Consider the following 16,279-nt stretch of genomic DNA (forward strand, 5'->3'; position numbering starts at 1 on the left):
TGCCAGACAAATTTGTACAATGAATGTAATAAAACAAGAAGCCAGCTAATAATGATATAGGAGCATTGTTCTCAAGAACCCCAATAAAGGCAGAGAGTGATCCTTGGTGAGGTCTCATTTCCACAGCCTAAAAGCAGCATCTCAATTACAATATATCAAGGCAAGAGCTTTCATCTGTGATTTCTGATAATCATTCGTAAGTCTTTTTTCTTGCTTCTTTCTGTATCAGCCCATAATCCTGGAGGTTCTGATAGCTAATTTTGATAATGCCCCTGCAGGTATGCTTCCCTTAGAAGCTGAGGCAATTTGTATGATAAATCAGGTACTTTTGGAGATAATTTAACAAATTCTCATGTTTTATATGGAACTTCTATATGTTTTCCGCCAAGACATCATGGGGCAAAATTATTCTCACTCTCAATCACTCTCTTCATCAGGATTTTGCATACCTAGGTTTCACATGACAAAAATTCTCTCCTGAAATTTTTCTTCAGGTAATCATAGATGAAGATATTTGTGATAAAATACTCCCAGGCAAGCAAATAAAACAGAAAGCAGAGCTTTTCCAAGCATAGAGGGCAATTTTGCAAATTTGTTGACCAGAAGAAGGGTCACCTGGAGTTGCTTAGATCAAATTAATGAGCTCCTTATGCTAGAATCATCTACTACAAATGGAGGCCAGGAAATGAAGTTTTTTTTTTTTTTTTTTTTTGGTTCCCCCACAAAACTCCAGATTGATAAATACAGTTCTGTGCTTAACATTCCCAAATAAATATATCCCAGGTCACAGAAGATATAATGTCAGTCATACCATATGTTTGAGGGAGACATCTTGAGTGCAAGGTAGCGCAGCGCAGAACCACCTTTGCCACATTTTCTCTCTGATTGCCTGACTGTGGATGATGAGGACTCTTGTCAGGAGCAGGAATAGGGTTGAGGGTTTCTCAGCTTTCCCGGATGACACTTCATCAGCCACAGCCGACAAGGCCAGGAGGGCTTATAACCTTCTGCAGAAGTTCACCGCCTCTGACTTCCTGCTTCCTACCATACTCTGGCTCTAGACCCGACGCCATGAAGGTCTTTGATGTGCTGGGAGGGCTCTTCCTGCTTCTTGTGCCTGTTCACAGTTTACAGAATTGTAAGAACAAGAGGGAGCTGCGGAGGGTGGTGCTGCAAGCCATGGAGTGCTTGTCTAGTTTGGACGTTGGGGTTTTATCATCTGGTAATATCTGATGGCTTTCAGTTTTCGGTTAGGTAACCGGTTGGTGCATCTTCACTGTGTTTCTCTCTACCCCATCCTAAGGTGATTGCAAAGTGCTGCTGTTTTTACTCTTCACTTGCAAGTGTTTTTGAGCTCTTCAGAAAGCTCATGAAAAATCAGAGTAAAAGAAGGCAAAAATATATATCTGTGCAAATTATCTTATAATGTGCATTTCCATGAGCTCTTTGAAGACCCCTCATATTTTCATCTGTCTCAGACATGTTTGTCACCCTTTCAAAACTTAAAGAATTGATGAATGGATCAATCGGGAGTACTGGTCAGATATCAAAGGGAGTTTCAAATGATTTTGTGAACATGGTACATAGGTTGGACAGAGTGATCAACTACTTTCAATTATAAATTATTTATTTACAGAAACTCCTTTCATGTAGATTATCAAGCTAGTGTTAACTGGTGAAACAGATTTGAGTCCGTAAATCAAAGCAGCTGAAGCATATTTCTCAAAAATGGGCCCATCGCTAGTCCAGATCTGATATGCATGGAAAATTTTCAAAATATTCACAGGCTATCTTATATGTGAAATTTGAGTAATTTCTAAGGATTCTGGACACTTCACTCTATAAAGGGCTTGCCATAAACATGTATGACTTGAATCTCCCAAATTGCTAGCCATCTTGCGTTGTGAGGGAAAAGTTAATATTTCCTCTTACTGAGGGGGATTATTAACCACAAGTCTTACAGTATTGTACAGACACCCTCAAATGCATGTTTTTCTTTTAAAAATATTTGTGTTTTTGAATGCTAGACTGACAAATCTGACTTCCACTGATTTAAGCCTCAATAATCCCCAGCCGCTGGGACTGATTTAGGCTGTAGCCAGGAGGCAGGAATTCCACGCAAGGCTCCCTGTGTGTGGCAGAGGCCCAAGCACCTGTGCTGTAACCTGCTGACTCCTGAGCACTAACAGGAGACAGGGTTAAAAGTGGAAAAGCTGTGACTTGAACAAGCATCCCAGCATGGAGTGTGGTTGACCCAAGTGGCAGGTTAGCCCTTTGTAACATACCATCAGCTGGATGGCATGCCTGAGCTCAGGTTTTCTTTCAGCTATGCCTCATTTTCTTCTTCCTTTTATCTCCATTCCCTCTGATTTCTCATCTTGTTTTCTTTCAGCTGTACCTTAAAGAACTTACACCAAAAGCACTCCCCCAATTAATTTGCTTGACATGTTGGTAATTTTTACTTAGAAAAACTAAACAGTCACTTCATTATCAGCAGTTGACAAAGATGGTGGTAGAAAAAGGGAAGAGATTAATGTCTAGATAAACAGTTCATTTCAAGCTAAATAGATATTTAAATATGTGATAATGGCTAATGATAAAATATGATAAAAATCCTTTGAAGAAGTGGTTGTAAAATTTTCGGTTGCCTTGGAGATTCGGTTACAACATTTATTTCTGGGTCCCAACTTTGGTGTCAGATACACAACCAGGCTGGTACTGGGGAGTTTGAATTCCTAAGAAATCACTAGATGGTGTTTGCCTGTTGGTTCATGGTGAGAACCACTGATTGAGATCATCTACTCTGCTTCAAGGCATTCAAACTAGTACAAAGTTGTAGGGAACCCTAAGTTCTAGGAAGTGAAGGAGGCAGAAATAAGAAAGGATTCTTAAGTATTCATACTGTATGGGTAGATGAAGAAAAAAGGGAATTCTAAGTATTTGTATAGGAAATGGGGTAGAGAAGGTTTTCTGGATTTATTCTGTGTGGATAAAGAAGAAATTGAACTCATTTGAGTAAATGCGTGCTCTATTTGAGTTTAAGTGATTTTAAAAATTGTCTTTGATTCAAAGTATTGTTACTTCTAACATTATTGGCTGGTGACAGCCTGTAAAACCCGACAATATGATTATATTAAAATATGTGTCTGTGCCTCTGCTTAATCTTTATGGCTGGTCTATGGTCATAAATGAATGCATTTTTGTTAGACTGCTAATGTCTTTATTGGTTGCTTGCTTTATTAACACAGGGCAAATGTTTTACCAAAATAAGAAATTCTGGCTAAAGCCTGGTTTCTATAAACTGCCAGATAGCTCTAGTAATACTGAGCCATCTCATATTAAACAATTAACCTCTTGCAGAAAGCAAATGTAGTTGGCTTCTCTTAGCAGATATAAAAAGATAATATGAATGTGCTTCTAAAAGCTTATAGAATTATTGAGATAAGAATATCTGAACCAGAATTTTTGAAAATCCATGTGTAGTTTTTAAATAGGAATTTTCCATGAACTCTAAAAATATTTGTGTAATCCAGTAATCAAATAAATATATGGCTATGGCAAATTGCATAAATGTGAAGATACATATATAACATTGAAGAGTGAGGTACTGCTTAAAAGTGTAAAAAAAATTCAAGTAAGCACCACAATGTGTCTAATGAGGGTATTTTAAAAGTTCATGGAATAGTGAACTTCAAGCATTTCGGTATCAAAATCTTTCGACATTCATACATAGTTCTTAAAAGTTCATGGAAAAGGTTTTTGAAAGACCTCTGGTCAGTAAGTGTTCTACTTAGTAAAGAGTTACCGTTTTCTAAAAATGCACATTCACTGGCTTAAACCTGGATGGTACAGTTATGCTAGAGAATGAGTCTAACATACCAAGACCACTGTCAGATAAGAGGCGAATTTTTTTCTTACTAGTAATAGCAAGAATTGTTCTTGACTGTTCCTAGCATCTGTGTACATCACAGCTTCCTCCAGTTGCATGCTGCGTGAATCCCAGGAAATAGTTATTTCACTCACATTTAGATGTGAAGAACACCTCCAAGCTATCAAGAAAATACAGAAACCAGTGCATTTACACTCTAGTGTGGTGTTCAGGTCACCTCTGGGTGGAACATTGTGAAGGTGTTGGTTGGAGATGAATCTGTGATTTTTCTCTTTCTGATCAGTGTTTGTAAGCTGTACCGAACACTGGCTGCGAGTCAGAATTAGGCGAACACCTTATGTGGATGAGCTGCATCCCCAGAGGCATGAACTGTACCTTGGGACTGGCTGTCCTGTCAGCAGAGTGCTGCCTTCTTTCTTTGAGTTCCTCTATACCGTCTCTTCCTGTGGCATCCGGAAACATGTAAGAACAATTATTAATAAATGGCTTTTCTATTTTAAAGTGAAGATCTGCTTATTAATATTGTGGTAATTGTCAGTTGCTATTACGTTTCATATAATTTTGACTTCTCTGCCTTACGTTTTTGTATAATTTTCCAGTAAAAACATTAACTCATTTATGAATAATAGCTTACATCTACTCTGCAATTCTGGCCAAATTCAATAGCTGCTTGTGTAGGACAAGATTTCACCGAAAGATGAGCACATTCATTTAGATAGGGTATGGTGGCTCTCCTGGTGTAGTGGCAGAAGTAGCTATTTTCAAAACAGTTCTATAAAGACTTACAATATTTTCTAGATATTCTGGATGGATTTTCAAGTTTAAGCAGCTTTGATTTATACTATCACCATTTTACAATTATGTAGAACTTGGTCTGAAATGATAAAATACTCCAAGTTTATTACTCAGAAGAGACTGGAGAGTTTGGGATGTACTCCAGATTTAGCAAAAATCACACCTTGACTCAAACAACTGCGATGACCCATAGTTGTGTTTGTAGCCCTACTTGCCAGATAAATACAACATTCCTGACATTATCTTTGGGGGTCTTGCAGTGCTTGGATTTTTGTCTAAATGTAGACATTGTGCCACTTAGCTCTGCTGTCCTCAAGGTCTACATCCTTGTGTTCCCCTCTCTCCTCTGTGTTTCGTTTTTTTTTTTTTTTAAGACTTACTTGTTTGATAAGCAGGGTTACACAGAGAAGGAAATCAAATATTTCATCTTCTGGTTCACTCTTCAAACAGCCATAATGGCCAAGGTTGGTCTAGGTTGAAGATGGGAGCCTGGAACTATGTTAGCAAGAAGCTAGAGTTAAAGTGAAGCAGCAGGGACTCAATTTGGAATCATAGAGGTTATAGCTTAGTCCACTAAGCACAACACTGGTCCCTCCTTAATATAAAATGAATTCTGTATTATTCTAATTTTAATTTGAAGATGTTTTTCTTACCCATCAGAATTAACATTAATTCTTGCTCTTCAGGACCGCATTTGGTGTATCCTAATTGAAAGTTCACTTTCATACGAACCAGTCTTTCTAAATCTCAGAAGTTATACCCCAATAGGGTGCATCATTGAGAGGTTGGTATTATTTAATGCTTTCTTGGCTACTAGATGTTTCTGATGAGAGTAAAAATGTTTGAAAATATACTGAGATTGATTTTTTGTAAAGATTTATTTTCATTGCAAAGTCAGAGATACAGAGAGGAGGAGAGACAGAGAGGAAGATCTTCCATCCGATGGTTCACTCCCCAAGTGAGCACAACGGCCGGTGCTGTGCCGATCCAAAGCCAGGAGCCAGGAACTTCCTCCAGGTCTCCAACGGAGGTGCAGGGTCCCAAGCTTTGGGCCATCCTTTGCTACTTTCCAAGGCCACAAACAGGGAGCTGGATGGAAAGTCAGGATTAACCTGGCACCCATATGGGATCCTGGCGTGTTCAAGGTAAGAGCTTTAGCCACTAGGCCACGCTGCCGGGCCCTGAGATTGATTTTGATTAAAAGGCCATGAATAGATGTAGCATCAAATAACATGCATATCCATATATAAAATCAGTCATCTCAATGTATTAATTTTTAAAAATATGTTTATTTTAAAAAGAGCAAGCTTGGCTGTCTACTGTTTTCATTCTTCAAATAACTGCAATGACTGGGGCTCGTCTAGATCAAACTGAGGAAATAGGAATGGCATCTTTGTTCCTTTCCACATGGTTAGCAAGGGCACAAGTGTTTATCCTCTGCTGCTTTCCCCAAGTGCATTAGCAGGAAACTATACTGGAAATGGAGCAACAGGCTTGAGTCAGTGATTTGTAGACTGGTATTGCAAACTGCAGTTCGGCTCATGGCCCCACAATGATGGCCCTCTCCCTTTTTATCTAGGTACCAAAGAGGCTTAGCAGATAGCCACCCGGCAGTGAGCTACTCTGTATTACAGGCTTCCTTTAGAACACTTAACTTGCCTTCTAAAAGAGGAAGCAGTTTCCTATCTGCTCACGCACTGGGCCAGGAACACAAAACTCTGATCCCTTTTGCCAGCTATGAAATGAGGTGATTCTAGATGACAGCTCTAAAGATCAATGGCAGTTGGCATTACTTCAGACTTTACTTCTGGATCACAAATCACTGGTTCTAAGGTAACAAAGTCTGAATGGATATTCTGATAGAAACTTTTCCTTATCTATTAAAAACCAACAAAAATCCACTTGCATTTTTACATGGAGTCATATTTTGATTTGACATTTTTATTCCATACAAAGAGTTGTCTCATATAGTTTTTATCATGTTTCCAGTCATTAAAGATATAACAGTAATGTGACACTAACCTCAGACTTGTATCTTTTCAGAAAGTTCTCATTTAACTTTGCATCAAAAGAGGTAGCAACTAATAGTAGTGCATCTGGAGAAGCATCTCAAGAGCTGTTGAGAAACAATACTTCAACGTGTCAGGCAAGCAGTACGGAGGCCCAGCCAGGGCCATCGTTGGTGTGAGTATTTTGACTTTGCATTGTGAATATTTTCTAACGTATTCATGACAAAAGATGAGGATTCAAGATGGCACATATTGCGCATGGTGTACCAGGTGTTCCTATGATTTCAGTTTAGAATCATTGTGACCATGCCTTAGTGTTCACTGGGGACATATTTTGTCATGGCCTCTCTAAGTTTCTCAATAAAATAGATTTTAGAGGAAGCCTTAGTAGCTATTAATGTTATCCATCCCAATACAACTGGAGGATTGAAAGGCAGAGTTTCAGAGAAAGAAGGAGGGAGAGAGAGAAATCTTTCCATTCATTGGTTCATTTCACAAATGGCCATAGGGCTAGAGCTGGACAAGAACTGAAGCCAGGGAGTCAACTGCTGCTTTCTCCCACCTGGGTGCAGGGGCCCAAGTTGTGGCACTGCCCTCCATTGTTTTCTCTAGGCTGTTGGCAGGGAGCTGGATCAGAAATGGAGCAACCAGGGCTCAGACCCATATGGGATTCCAGCAGCTGCCCGCTACACTGTGATGCTAGCATCAGGGAAAAAAAAAAACAAAAACATGATTCTAGAATAGGACTAGAAGTTTCCAAGAATTTCTATGAAGACAGGGATTGACCTGTGTGTTTAAATGCCTGAGCTTTGGTCTGTAAGCACGCATTGGCTGTAAGCAGAAACCCTTTGGAATGCGAGGAAGAAACCCAAGAATGTTCAAATGCTGCACAGCCCTTGGACTCAGCATTCCAGCAGGGCCAAAGTATTTATTTGTTACCTTAGGTATCCATTAACCATTTTATTCAAAACTTTGATGTACTGTTATATAAAGACTACAAATAGTCACACATGAATAATCACGTATATCTGAATTATTACAACATTATAATAGTTTGTGAAGTTTTAAATTGATGTCTTCATGTATATCTAAGATGTTAAAGAAATGTAATCATTTTGCCAATAGTAATCTCAATTGACTTTCATTTTCTTCCTTACAGGAACAGCTTTTTCCTTGGGAGTTCTAATTGTGCTTTTTTCACATTAAGAAATGAAGTAATAAGTTCTGGTGGTTAAGGCAGTTTTACTAACATGGGTACTCTCTGGGGATTGACTGTATTTTTATAAAGCTGAACTAGTGCCTTTGGATACCACTGTATTCCTTTTTAATCTTTTTAAAGTGAAGTTGTGCTTCTGGATACCACCATGAACTCTATGTGGAGGCAAAGAAACTTTTTGAGACTTTTAAATTTGTAATAAAGGCAGTTTTAAAAATAAAAATTTGAATATCTGGATGACTATTGCTTTTTTACTTAAGAAATGTTGGTTTCTGAAGGGAAAAGGAATACTCATGGCCCAACCACGTGGAGGCTGTGTGACTACTGCTCTGCTGTAGTTCTCTGATCAATCCTAATTTGCCTTGCTTCTAATGATGTATGTGAAATGAAACCTGAGTTTCCTCTGCAAGAAGAGTGGATCATTTCCTATTTGTAGCTGACCCCTTCCCCCATCACCCACACATAATTTTACATCCTCTTCCTTTTCTGTGTAGTGATGACTTCACTAATTTGAGAATGTAGGTTCATCCTTCTGGCTCATATATGTACAATATACATATTATATACATTACATGTAGTAATGGTGGTGGGCACAGAATCTACTTGATTCAGATTTTCTGATAGCTTTCACTGCAAAATGAATCTTTTGGACTAACTTATACAGACTTGGAGTTTTTTTGAGTCTATATGCTTTGGGCCAACTGACAAAAGCAACAACTCACTGTAGTACTACAGTATGTACTCCTTATAAAACTTGTAAAAGGGATTAATTCCTAGACTAAAATGAAGCTTTTTTTTTTTTTTTTGAAAGTCTGCCCTTCTTGAGTTTCTATACTGCAAGAGCCAGGCAGATTACAAAAAAGGAGGACAGAAAGCAAGGCAAATGTGCCAAACAACCTCACCTGCCTCACAAATGGAGTTAGGACTGAATTTTCTGTCCAGTTTTCATTTTCTTCTTTACCCTGTCTGCTTTCTAACAAGATATAATCCCTGTTGTATCAATAAGCTCTTTATAATTTTAAGAACATGATTTTCACTTCAACCAATGAATTTTTCACTTCTCTTGAACCATTAGAACTTCCTTGTTCTTAAGGTATTGGGAGCTATAGCAGATAAAACCTACCACCTGCCATGTTGGCATCCCATATGAGCAGTACTTCCCATTCAACTCCTTGTTGGTGGCCTGGAAAAAGAAGTAAAATATGGCTCAAGTATTTGGGCTTCTGCCCTTCATGTGGGAGACAAAAAAGCTCCTGGTCTTGGCCTGGTCCAGACCCAAATGTTGTGAATTGCTGGGTGGGAGTGCTCTCTTTTAGCTTTTAAGTCCCCCCCCCCCTTTTAAAAAGATTTATTTATTTATATTGCAAAGTCAGAGGAAGATCCCCCGTCCAATGATTCACTCCCCAAGTGACTGCAACGGCTGGTGCTGCACTGATCCGAAGCCAGGAGCAGGAACCTCCTCCAGGTCTCCCACGCAGGTGCAGGGTCCCAAGGCTTTGGGCTGTCCTCTACTGCTTTCCCAGGCCACAAGCAGAGAGCTGGATGGGAAGTGGAGCTGCCGGGATTAGAACCAGTGCCCATGTGGAATCCCAGCGCTTGCAAGACGAGGACTTCAGCTGCTAGGCCACAACTCCAGGCCCAAATAAACCCTTTTTAAAAAGCGTGATTAGCCATCATGACCAGGAGCTATGGCTCAGTGGTCCAAATCCTCAACTTGCATCTGCAGGGTTCCCATATGGGCACCAGTTTGTGTCCCAGATGCTCCACTTCTCATCCAGCTCCCTCCCTGTGGCTTGGGAAAGCTGCAAAGGATGGCCCAAAGCTTTGGGACCCTGCATCGACATGGGAGACCCAGAAATTGCTCCTGTCTCCTGACTTCAAATCAGCTCAGCTGTAGCTGTTGCAACTACTGGGGTTTAAAAAAAGTCCATGTCATGGAAGCAAAAATAAGCCTTAGGAAAGAGGAGAAAGGGTCGTACAAGGTTGGTTAACAGGTGCAAAGTTCATCATAAAGAATTTGAGATTATGGATATGCTTACTGCTTTGGTTGCATAGATGACTCACATTTTGTGTGGAGACATGGAGTCACTGCCAGAATCACATATGTCACTTTTGTCTACCTCAATAGCCACAGTCTTTCAAATAAATGAAGGTGGGCCAGAGCAGCTTGGGGGAAAAAAATCACAATGTATGAAAGTTAAAAAATCTAATTTAAAATTTAAAAAGAAAAATCAGTAAACACACACACCTCTAGCAAGGATACTGTAAAATCACCGATTCTAGAACATGCGAATGGTTTACACGCCCCTCCTAAGAGTTTCATAATTATAGTCATTACGAATGTAATATGATCTTGGAACAATACATTTGAAAATTAGAATGAAATGAACAATCTTTTGATGTTAGCAGGGAAATTCATGGTGCAGAAAGTCTAGTGTCCCGTCCAGCAGGACAGTCAACAGGAGTTGCAACCAACCTAGGAAAGAATGGACAAGAGACACGAAGAATGGACAGCAAGGCAGGATGTCTGATCAAGCTGTCAGTCTATTGATTTTAATTGAGAGTTTTTATATTCTTCAGTAACTAAGGCTCAGGGAGGAAAGGAGAAACTGGGACACAAGCCATGGTCTCAAGACCGATTGTTCTTGAGCAGCCACCACATCAACAATAGTAACCACCATATCAACAACAGTGTAGGGAACCAGTAACAGGATGTCGGCAGGTACAGCATAAATCACATTCTGAAACAGTTGCTAGAAACAATTGAAGCTAAGCATGTGATTAGTTTTATAACTTCTTTCCCAAGCATCTAGTCAGCCGGGGGTTTTCCACTGGCCCATAGTTCTATATTCAAAATGGCTTCAGTGTGGCTACAGTACACGGCTCCTGACAGTCTAGCGACAGAGACCCACTTAAAAGTCAATACTTATGCTGTAAGAAGAGTAGTTTTTTTTTTTTTTTTTTTTTTTTTTACTGCCTGTTACTTGTTGAAATCTTTACTCATTGCAGTGTGAAGCCTATGATAGCAAAGTGGAAATGGAAGCATGCTATTGTAAAAACTTAAAAAGCAAGAAGTAAGGAGGGCAGGTGGACAAGACAGGAAGGTGGGTAGAGGCGGAAGTATCACTGTGTTCCCAAATCTGCACTGTGAAATACATGAAAATTGGGCCCGGCGCGGTGGCGCAAGTGGTTAAGGTCCTCGCCTTGCACGCCCGGGATCCCATATGTGTGCCGGTTCTATCCCAGCAACCCCGCTTCCCATCCAGCTCCCTGCCTGTGGCCCGGGAAAGCAGTCGAGGATGGCCCAAAGCTTTGGGGCCCTGCACCCGCATGGGAGACCCGGAAGAGTCTCCTGGCTTTGGATCGGCATAGCATCAGCCGTTGCGCTCACTTAGGGATTGAATCATCGGACGGAAGATCTTCCTCTCTGTCTCTCCTCTCTGTATACCCGCCTTTCCAATAAAAAAATAATAAAAATAAATCTTAAAAAAAAAGAGAAATACACGAAAATTATTTACTTTATCTAAATAAGCTTAAAACAGTTATTAGAAATGTACAAAAAATGACATTGACTGACATATTACAAAAAGCCTTAAAATATGTTAAATAAAAATATTTTAAAAATGTGTTTATTTATTTAAAAGGCAGAATGACACTGAGTAGGGAGAGAAGAGGGAAGTCTGTGGCAGAGAAAGAGATTTTGACCAGCTGGTTCATTCCTCAAATGGCTGCATTGTTGGGAATGGGCCTGGATGGGCTCGGTCCTGGCAGGACCCCAGACACTTGAGCCACCTTCTGCTGCTTTTGCAGGTGCTTGAGCTGGGAGCTACATCAGAAGTGAAGCAGCCAGGACTCCAGCTGGAGCTCCAGCATGGATTCTGGAACCGTAATGCCACCCCAAAGCAAGTATGTCTTAAATGTGTGCTCAATGACTAGGATTACATAAAGACACACATTGCTGCCCCATATATGAAAATATACATGTAGGAAAAAAACTATACGATCCAGAAATGTATAGTATTAGAAAATGAAATCCAGCATCTTCATAGGTAATTCAGGATGAGGTTTTTCATCAAAGTACTATTAACAAGTGTCTATCCGTTTTCTAACGTTTTCTAACCACCTCACATTTTGACTGCCATTGATTTGATTTTCTGCTTCTCCAAATCTTTTTGTCAGTGTTCTGGGTTTTGGCCATACTCACAGGTGTGTGTAGTAGATCTCATTATTTGAATTTCACTTGCTGGTGTAGAAGTCTTCTCCGTTTATTGACTAAATGCATATCTTTGAAGGAATGTCAGCTCGGGTACTTGGTCCTTTTTAAGCCGAGTTGTTTTCCAATTGCTCAGTGTAAGAGTTCGCTATGTATTTTTGAATAATAGTCCCCAGCTGGTGACTTATCTGTTCATTCTCTGAATAAGGTGTTCTCACTAAGAAACAACCTAGCCAATTTATCTGGATAGACAAGGATAGTGTTTAACTGAATCCCAGGGAATCAAGTGTCCCAATCAAATTGGCATAAAATTTTTATAATCACACGCACATCAGATAGGTTAGAGGATATTCATCATATGTGTAAACCAAAAGGTTCCTACCTAGACATTTACAAATTGGTGTTTAAAATAAAGACATCTAAATACAGAACTTGCGTAGTGGTTAATCATGCATCTGAAATTGCCAGCATCCCACGTGGTGTCAGTTTGTGTCTCAGCTCCTCCACTTTTGATCCAGCTCTTTGCTTTATGGCCTGCGCCCACATGAATAGGCTGGGAAGAAGTTCCTGACTCCTGGCTGTGGATCAGCCAGGTTTGGGCTCTTGTGGCCATTTGAGGAATAACTCAGTAGATGGAAGACCTCTCTTTCTCTCCTCTCTCTAAAAATCTGCCTTTCATGTAAAAACAAATCTTTAAAACTTAAAGACATATAAGTGGAAAACTGCAGAGATGCTTTATACAGGAAGGCATCCATAACATCAGTCAACATGAGTGTTCAAATTTGTGAGTAGCTCATGAAACTTAAAATGAACAATGCGAGAATGAGTAAGACTCTCAGTCACAGAGGCATCGTCTGTGCCTCCTGATGCTTGTTAAACACTAAATCTCTTGTTTTATATAAGTTCATTGACATGCATTATATAGGCATGTGGATCGTCCCAGAGGTACACCATGTACCTTGAAGTCGACAATAGAATTGCTGATTTTATTTAAGGTATAATCTCTAATATCAAAATCTTCTTATTTTTGAGATAAAATATTTTGAATTTGCCCTATCCTCTAAGGCTTATCATTCCACTAATTAAGAGCTCAACAAGTAAAAAATAAAGACCATAGTCGGAGCCTAAATTGCCAAGAGAAGTGCCTCTCAAATTTCAGATGTACTTTGAATGCTTGTCAGACTCTTGCACCCATATGTATTGTGCATATGCTGATGCGATAGCTCTACAGTGGGACATATTGTGTAACTAACAAGTTCTCAGGTGAGGTCATGACGCTCCAGTTGGCAGATGGACCATTCTTTACGGAGAACAGATTCTCCTGGGCTACCCAAGTAGGGTGTAATTGTATACAGCTGAATGTGGTCAAAGGTTTATAAGACTTAGCAAAGCCCGGACCCTTGCTGTTGCCTTTTCCTTGAGCGTGCTGTGTCCTGGAGTTTGGCGTGATGAAGTCCTCTCTGCTCTTAGGCGGGCTCTTTCTCCTTTCTCTGCTGTTTTGGAGTTCTTTAGGAGGTGAGCCAGGTATGAACAAGAAATGTCTTTAGAGTTGGTGACAATAGAGCGACAAGACTGCTTTCTAGAACACTGCTGTATATAAAATTGAACTATACCTCCTCAATTATAAACTGTTAGGGTTGTGTGTTTCCAACTCAACTGTATTTTTTTTTTAAACAGTGTTATCGCCATGAATCATTTTGTGTTTAAGCTATACTTGGGAATTTTCTTTCATTTAAAAAATTGTAAGATTCTTCAGGTTTATCTGATGTAGTTGCCATCTTCTGATGGCTAGACGCATGTTTCTGATGTAACGAGGCCTCATATGATCTGAGAGAACCAGGGAAAGGAAAGGCTGTCTTATTCAGAGTTCTAGGTGAAGATTTTTGGCCTATTTGCAGTGCTTGGCAGGCAGACTAAAACAGACAGCTAGTAAATGAGCTTGCGTAAGTTCAAATGACTTCCTATGAAGCTTCGTTTTGGAAACATTTTAACCCCAACTCTGGTACTTGTTAATGCATGAAGTTGGGCAAATTACTTAAGACACTGAGTTTAATTTTGGCCACTGTTAATAGTTACAGGGGTTATATTTGCACTTTGCAGTACAATGAGACCCAATGGAGTGAAGGTCTCAAATGTGAAGTGAATTGAGAGGTTATCTACTGTTCGCCTTAGTGGGTCCACCTGATGTTAGTTGTGTCTAATACTGGTGTGAAAGGTTTGCCGAGCAAATCCTGCAGACTGTGTCCTGTATCTAAACATGTTGCTTGGACCCCATGGTTGTGTGCCACTCCAACGGGTATTTGGCAACATCTACAGGTATACTTGGTTGTCACAACTGGGGTTGCTACTGGTATATAGTGGATAATGATCAAGAAGGCTACTATGCAATTCTGTAGCATACAACCAATAGCAACAACCAACTCCAGTAGGGCTGAGTAGAAATCTAGCCTTGGAGCGTTTCCTTTCTGCATAGAGGTATTTTGTGAGACTTGTTCACTCTGCAGAACTAGTTCCATGCATGAAATCACTGCTACATTTCATGCAGTTTTTGATGTTTCTGCAATCACATTTGAAAGGTAGTTACAGAGAGCTCTTTCTTCCACTGATTAACCGTCTTAATGCATGTACCAGCTAAGGCTGGGCTAGGTTGAATGACAGAGGCTGCAGCTCCATCTCAAACTCTGATGTGGGCAGCAGGGTCGCAAATACTGAGGCAATTTTCTTGCTGCTTTCCCAGGTAGACTAGCAAGGTGCTGACTTGGAAATGGAGCAGCCAGAAGCAGCACTTACAGGGAATGCTGGCGTCATACGTGGAAGCTTAACTTGTGCCACAGTGCCAGCCCCTTGACTTCTAATAACAGAAGCTAATCACTTTCTTCTTTCAATGAATCTTAGTGAATAAAGACTTTGGAAGCATAATCGGTAGCACACCTCAAATCAATTTTCTGATAATTTTATTTCATAATCAGAATTGGCTTCAGTAGAGTCCATCAACCTAGTCTCTCAGCTCTACCAGCTACGCCTGGGCTTGTTTGATCTTCCTTTTATTTTGAGAACACAGTATTCTGTTTTACTTTGTTATGAGGCAAACTTTTCTATTACTGTTTCTTAGGGGGAAAATTGTATGTGGTTGAAACTGGGATTGAGAAGTATGTTGAAATCAGATTAGATTAGCCAGGGACAATTTAGAACATAAAGCTAGTTTTAAAAAAAAATCGAATTTCTGCTTTAGCAGTTATCAGGCTATTTTTTCATTGACTATCTAGTTCAGTACTACCATAATATTTGGCATATATAAGATCTTTAGTCCTTGCAGTATAAAGTGTTAGTGATATGAAAAGGATGAATAAGAAATGTTGACACTGCATCTGGTTCTCTTCACCTATCTGCTTTCACAATTGCTGCTTCACATCTCTGAATGCTGGTGTTCCTTAGAAAAGTTACTCTCCAGAGTTGGTTATGCGTAATACAAACCATCTGAGTCGATTTAAACTGGAAACAGGTTCAGCAGGTTAGGGATGAAAGCTGCAATTCAGTGTTTCTGATGGGTGCTCAGGTGGTATTGGTATCGTCCCTCTGCAGATCAGGCATTCGTTTTTATGCTGATTCTTGCCTCTTCATTGTTTCATATCTATTTAAGATCAAAATCTTCAGAAACTGGAGATACTGTTGAGACTCTAGCAACAGCTGAATCGGCTAGTGATGGTCAACATAGCTAATCTGATCTGACATGGTGTTAGTTGCTGAGACTTGGTTTGAACATTTAATTTCTTAGCTGGGAACTGAGTAATAGATCACCCAGCCTACTCAAAATTTCCTTGTTGGGCTCAATAAGAAGAACACAGGCTGTGACAAATGTCCTAGGAACTGGTACATACACAGCAAAACTTAGTAACTATGGTAATAGTAAACTTGGGTGTGTCCAATTGGACGAGTATTATAGATAAGTTTCAGATATGAAGGACAGCCAGCGTCTTTAACATTCTGTTTTTATGATGACTGAGTCTATTATGTTGCATAGTCTATATAGGACTTTTCAGTTTGAAAAAGAGAATAAATATCTGATTCCCATTTTGATATGTCCCATGGAAACTACCATAATCCTGCCATTAATGGTCCAAGGACTGCATATTTCTCATCTTCATCTAAAACTTCAC

The 16,279-nt window shown here is 39.8% G+C and overlaps 1 protein-coding gene across 1 annotated transcript; it reads left to right on the top strand.

The window, feature by feature from the left end:
* The first annotated feature begins 1,071 nt into the window (after window positions 1–1,071).
* On the top strand, window positions 1,072–8,305 carry LOC121172300 (oocyte-secreted protein 4A-like). Its single transcript, XM_041004151.1, has 5 exons — window positions 1,072–1,222; window positions 4,173–4,351; window positions 5,371–5,468; window positions 6,728–6,868; window positions 7,853–8,305. The coding sequence occupies exons 1-5, from the start codon at window positions 1,072–1,074 to the stop codon at window positions 7,926–7,928; spliced, it is 645 nt and encodes a 214-aa protein (XP_040860085.1). The 3' UTR covers window positions 7,929–8,305.
* Window positions 8,306–16,279: the final 7,974 nt, after the last annotated feature.

This window comes from Ochotona curzoniae, unplaced genomic scaffold (assembly GCF_017591425.1).
Source record: "Ochotona curzoniae isolate NIBS_2020 unplaced genomic scaffold, NIBS_Ocur_1.0 scaffold_3171, whole genome shotgun sequence".
NCBI lineage: Eukaryota > Metazoa > Chordata > Mammalia > Lagomorpha > Ochotonidae > Ochotona > Ochotona curzoniae.

Excerpts from the sequence above, each read along its gene's own strand:
- LOC121172300 (XM_041004151.1), top strand. The coding sequence starts at position 1,072 with ATGAAGGTCTTTGATGTGCTGGGAGGGCTCTTCCTGCTTCTTGTGCCT. Across the intron at positions 1,223-4,172 it reads CGTTGGGGTTTTATCATCTG|TGTTTGTAAGCTGTACCGAA; the intron begins GTAATATCTGAT and ends CTTTCTGATCAG. Across the intron at positions 5,469-6,727 it reads ATAGGGTGCATCATTGAGAG|AAAGTTCTCATTTAACTTTG; the intron begins GTTGGTATTATT and ends GTATCTTTTCAG.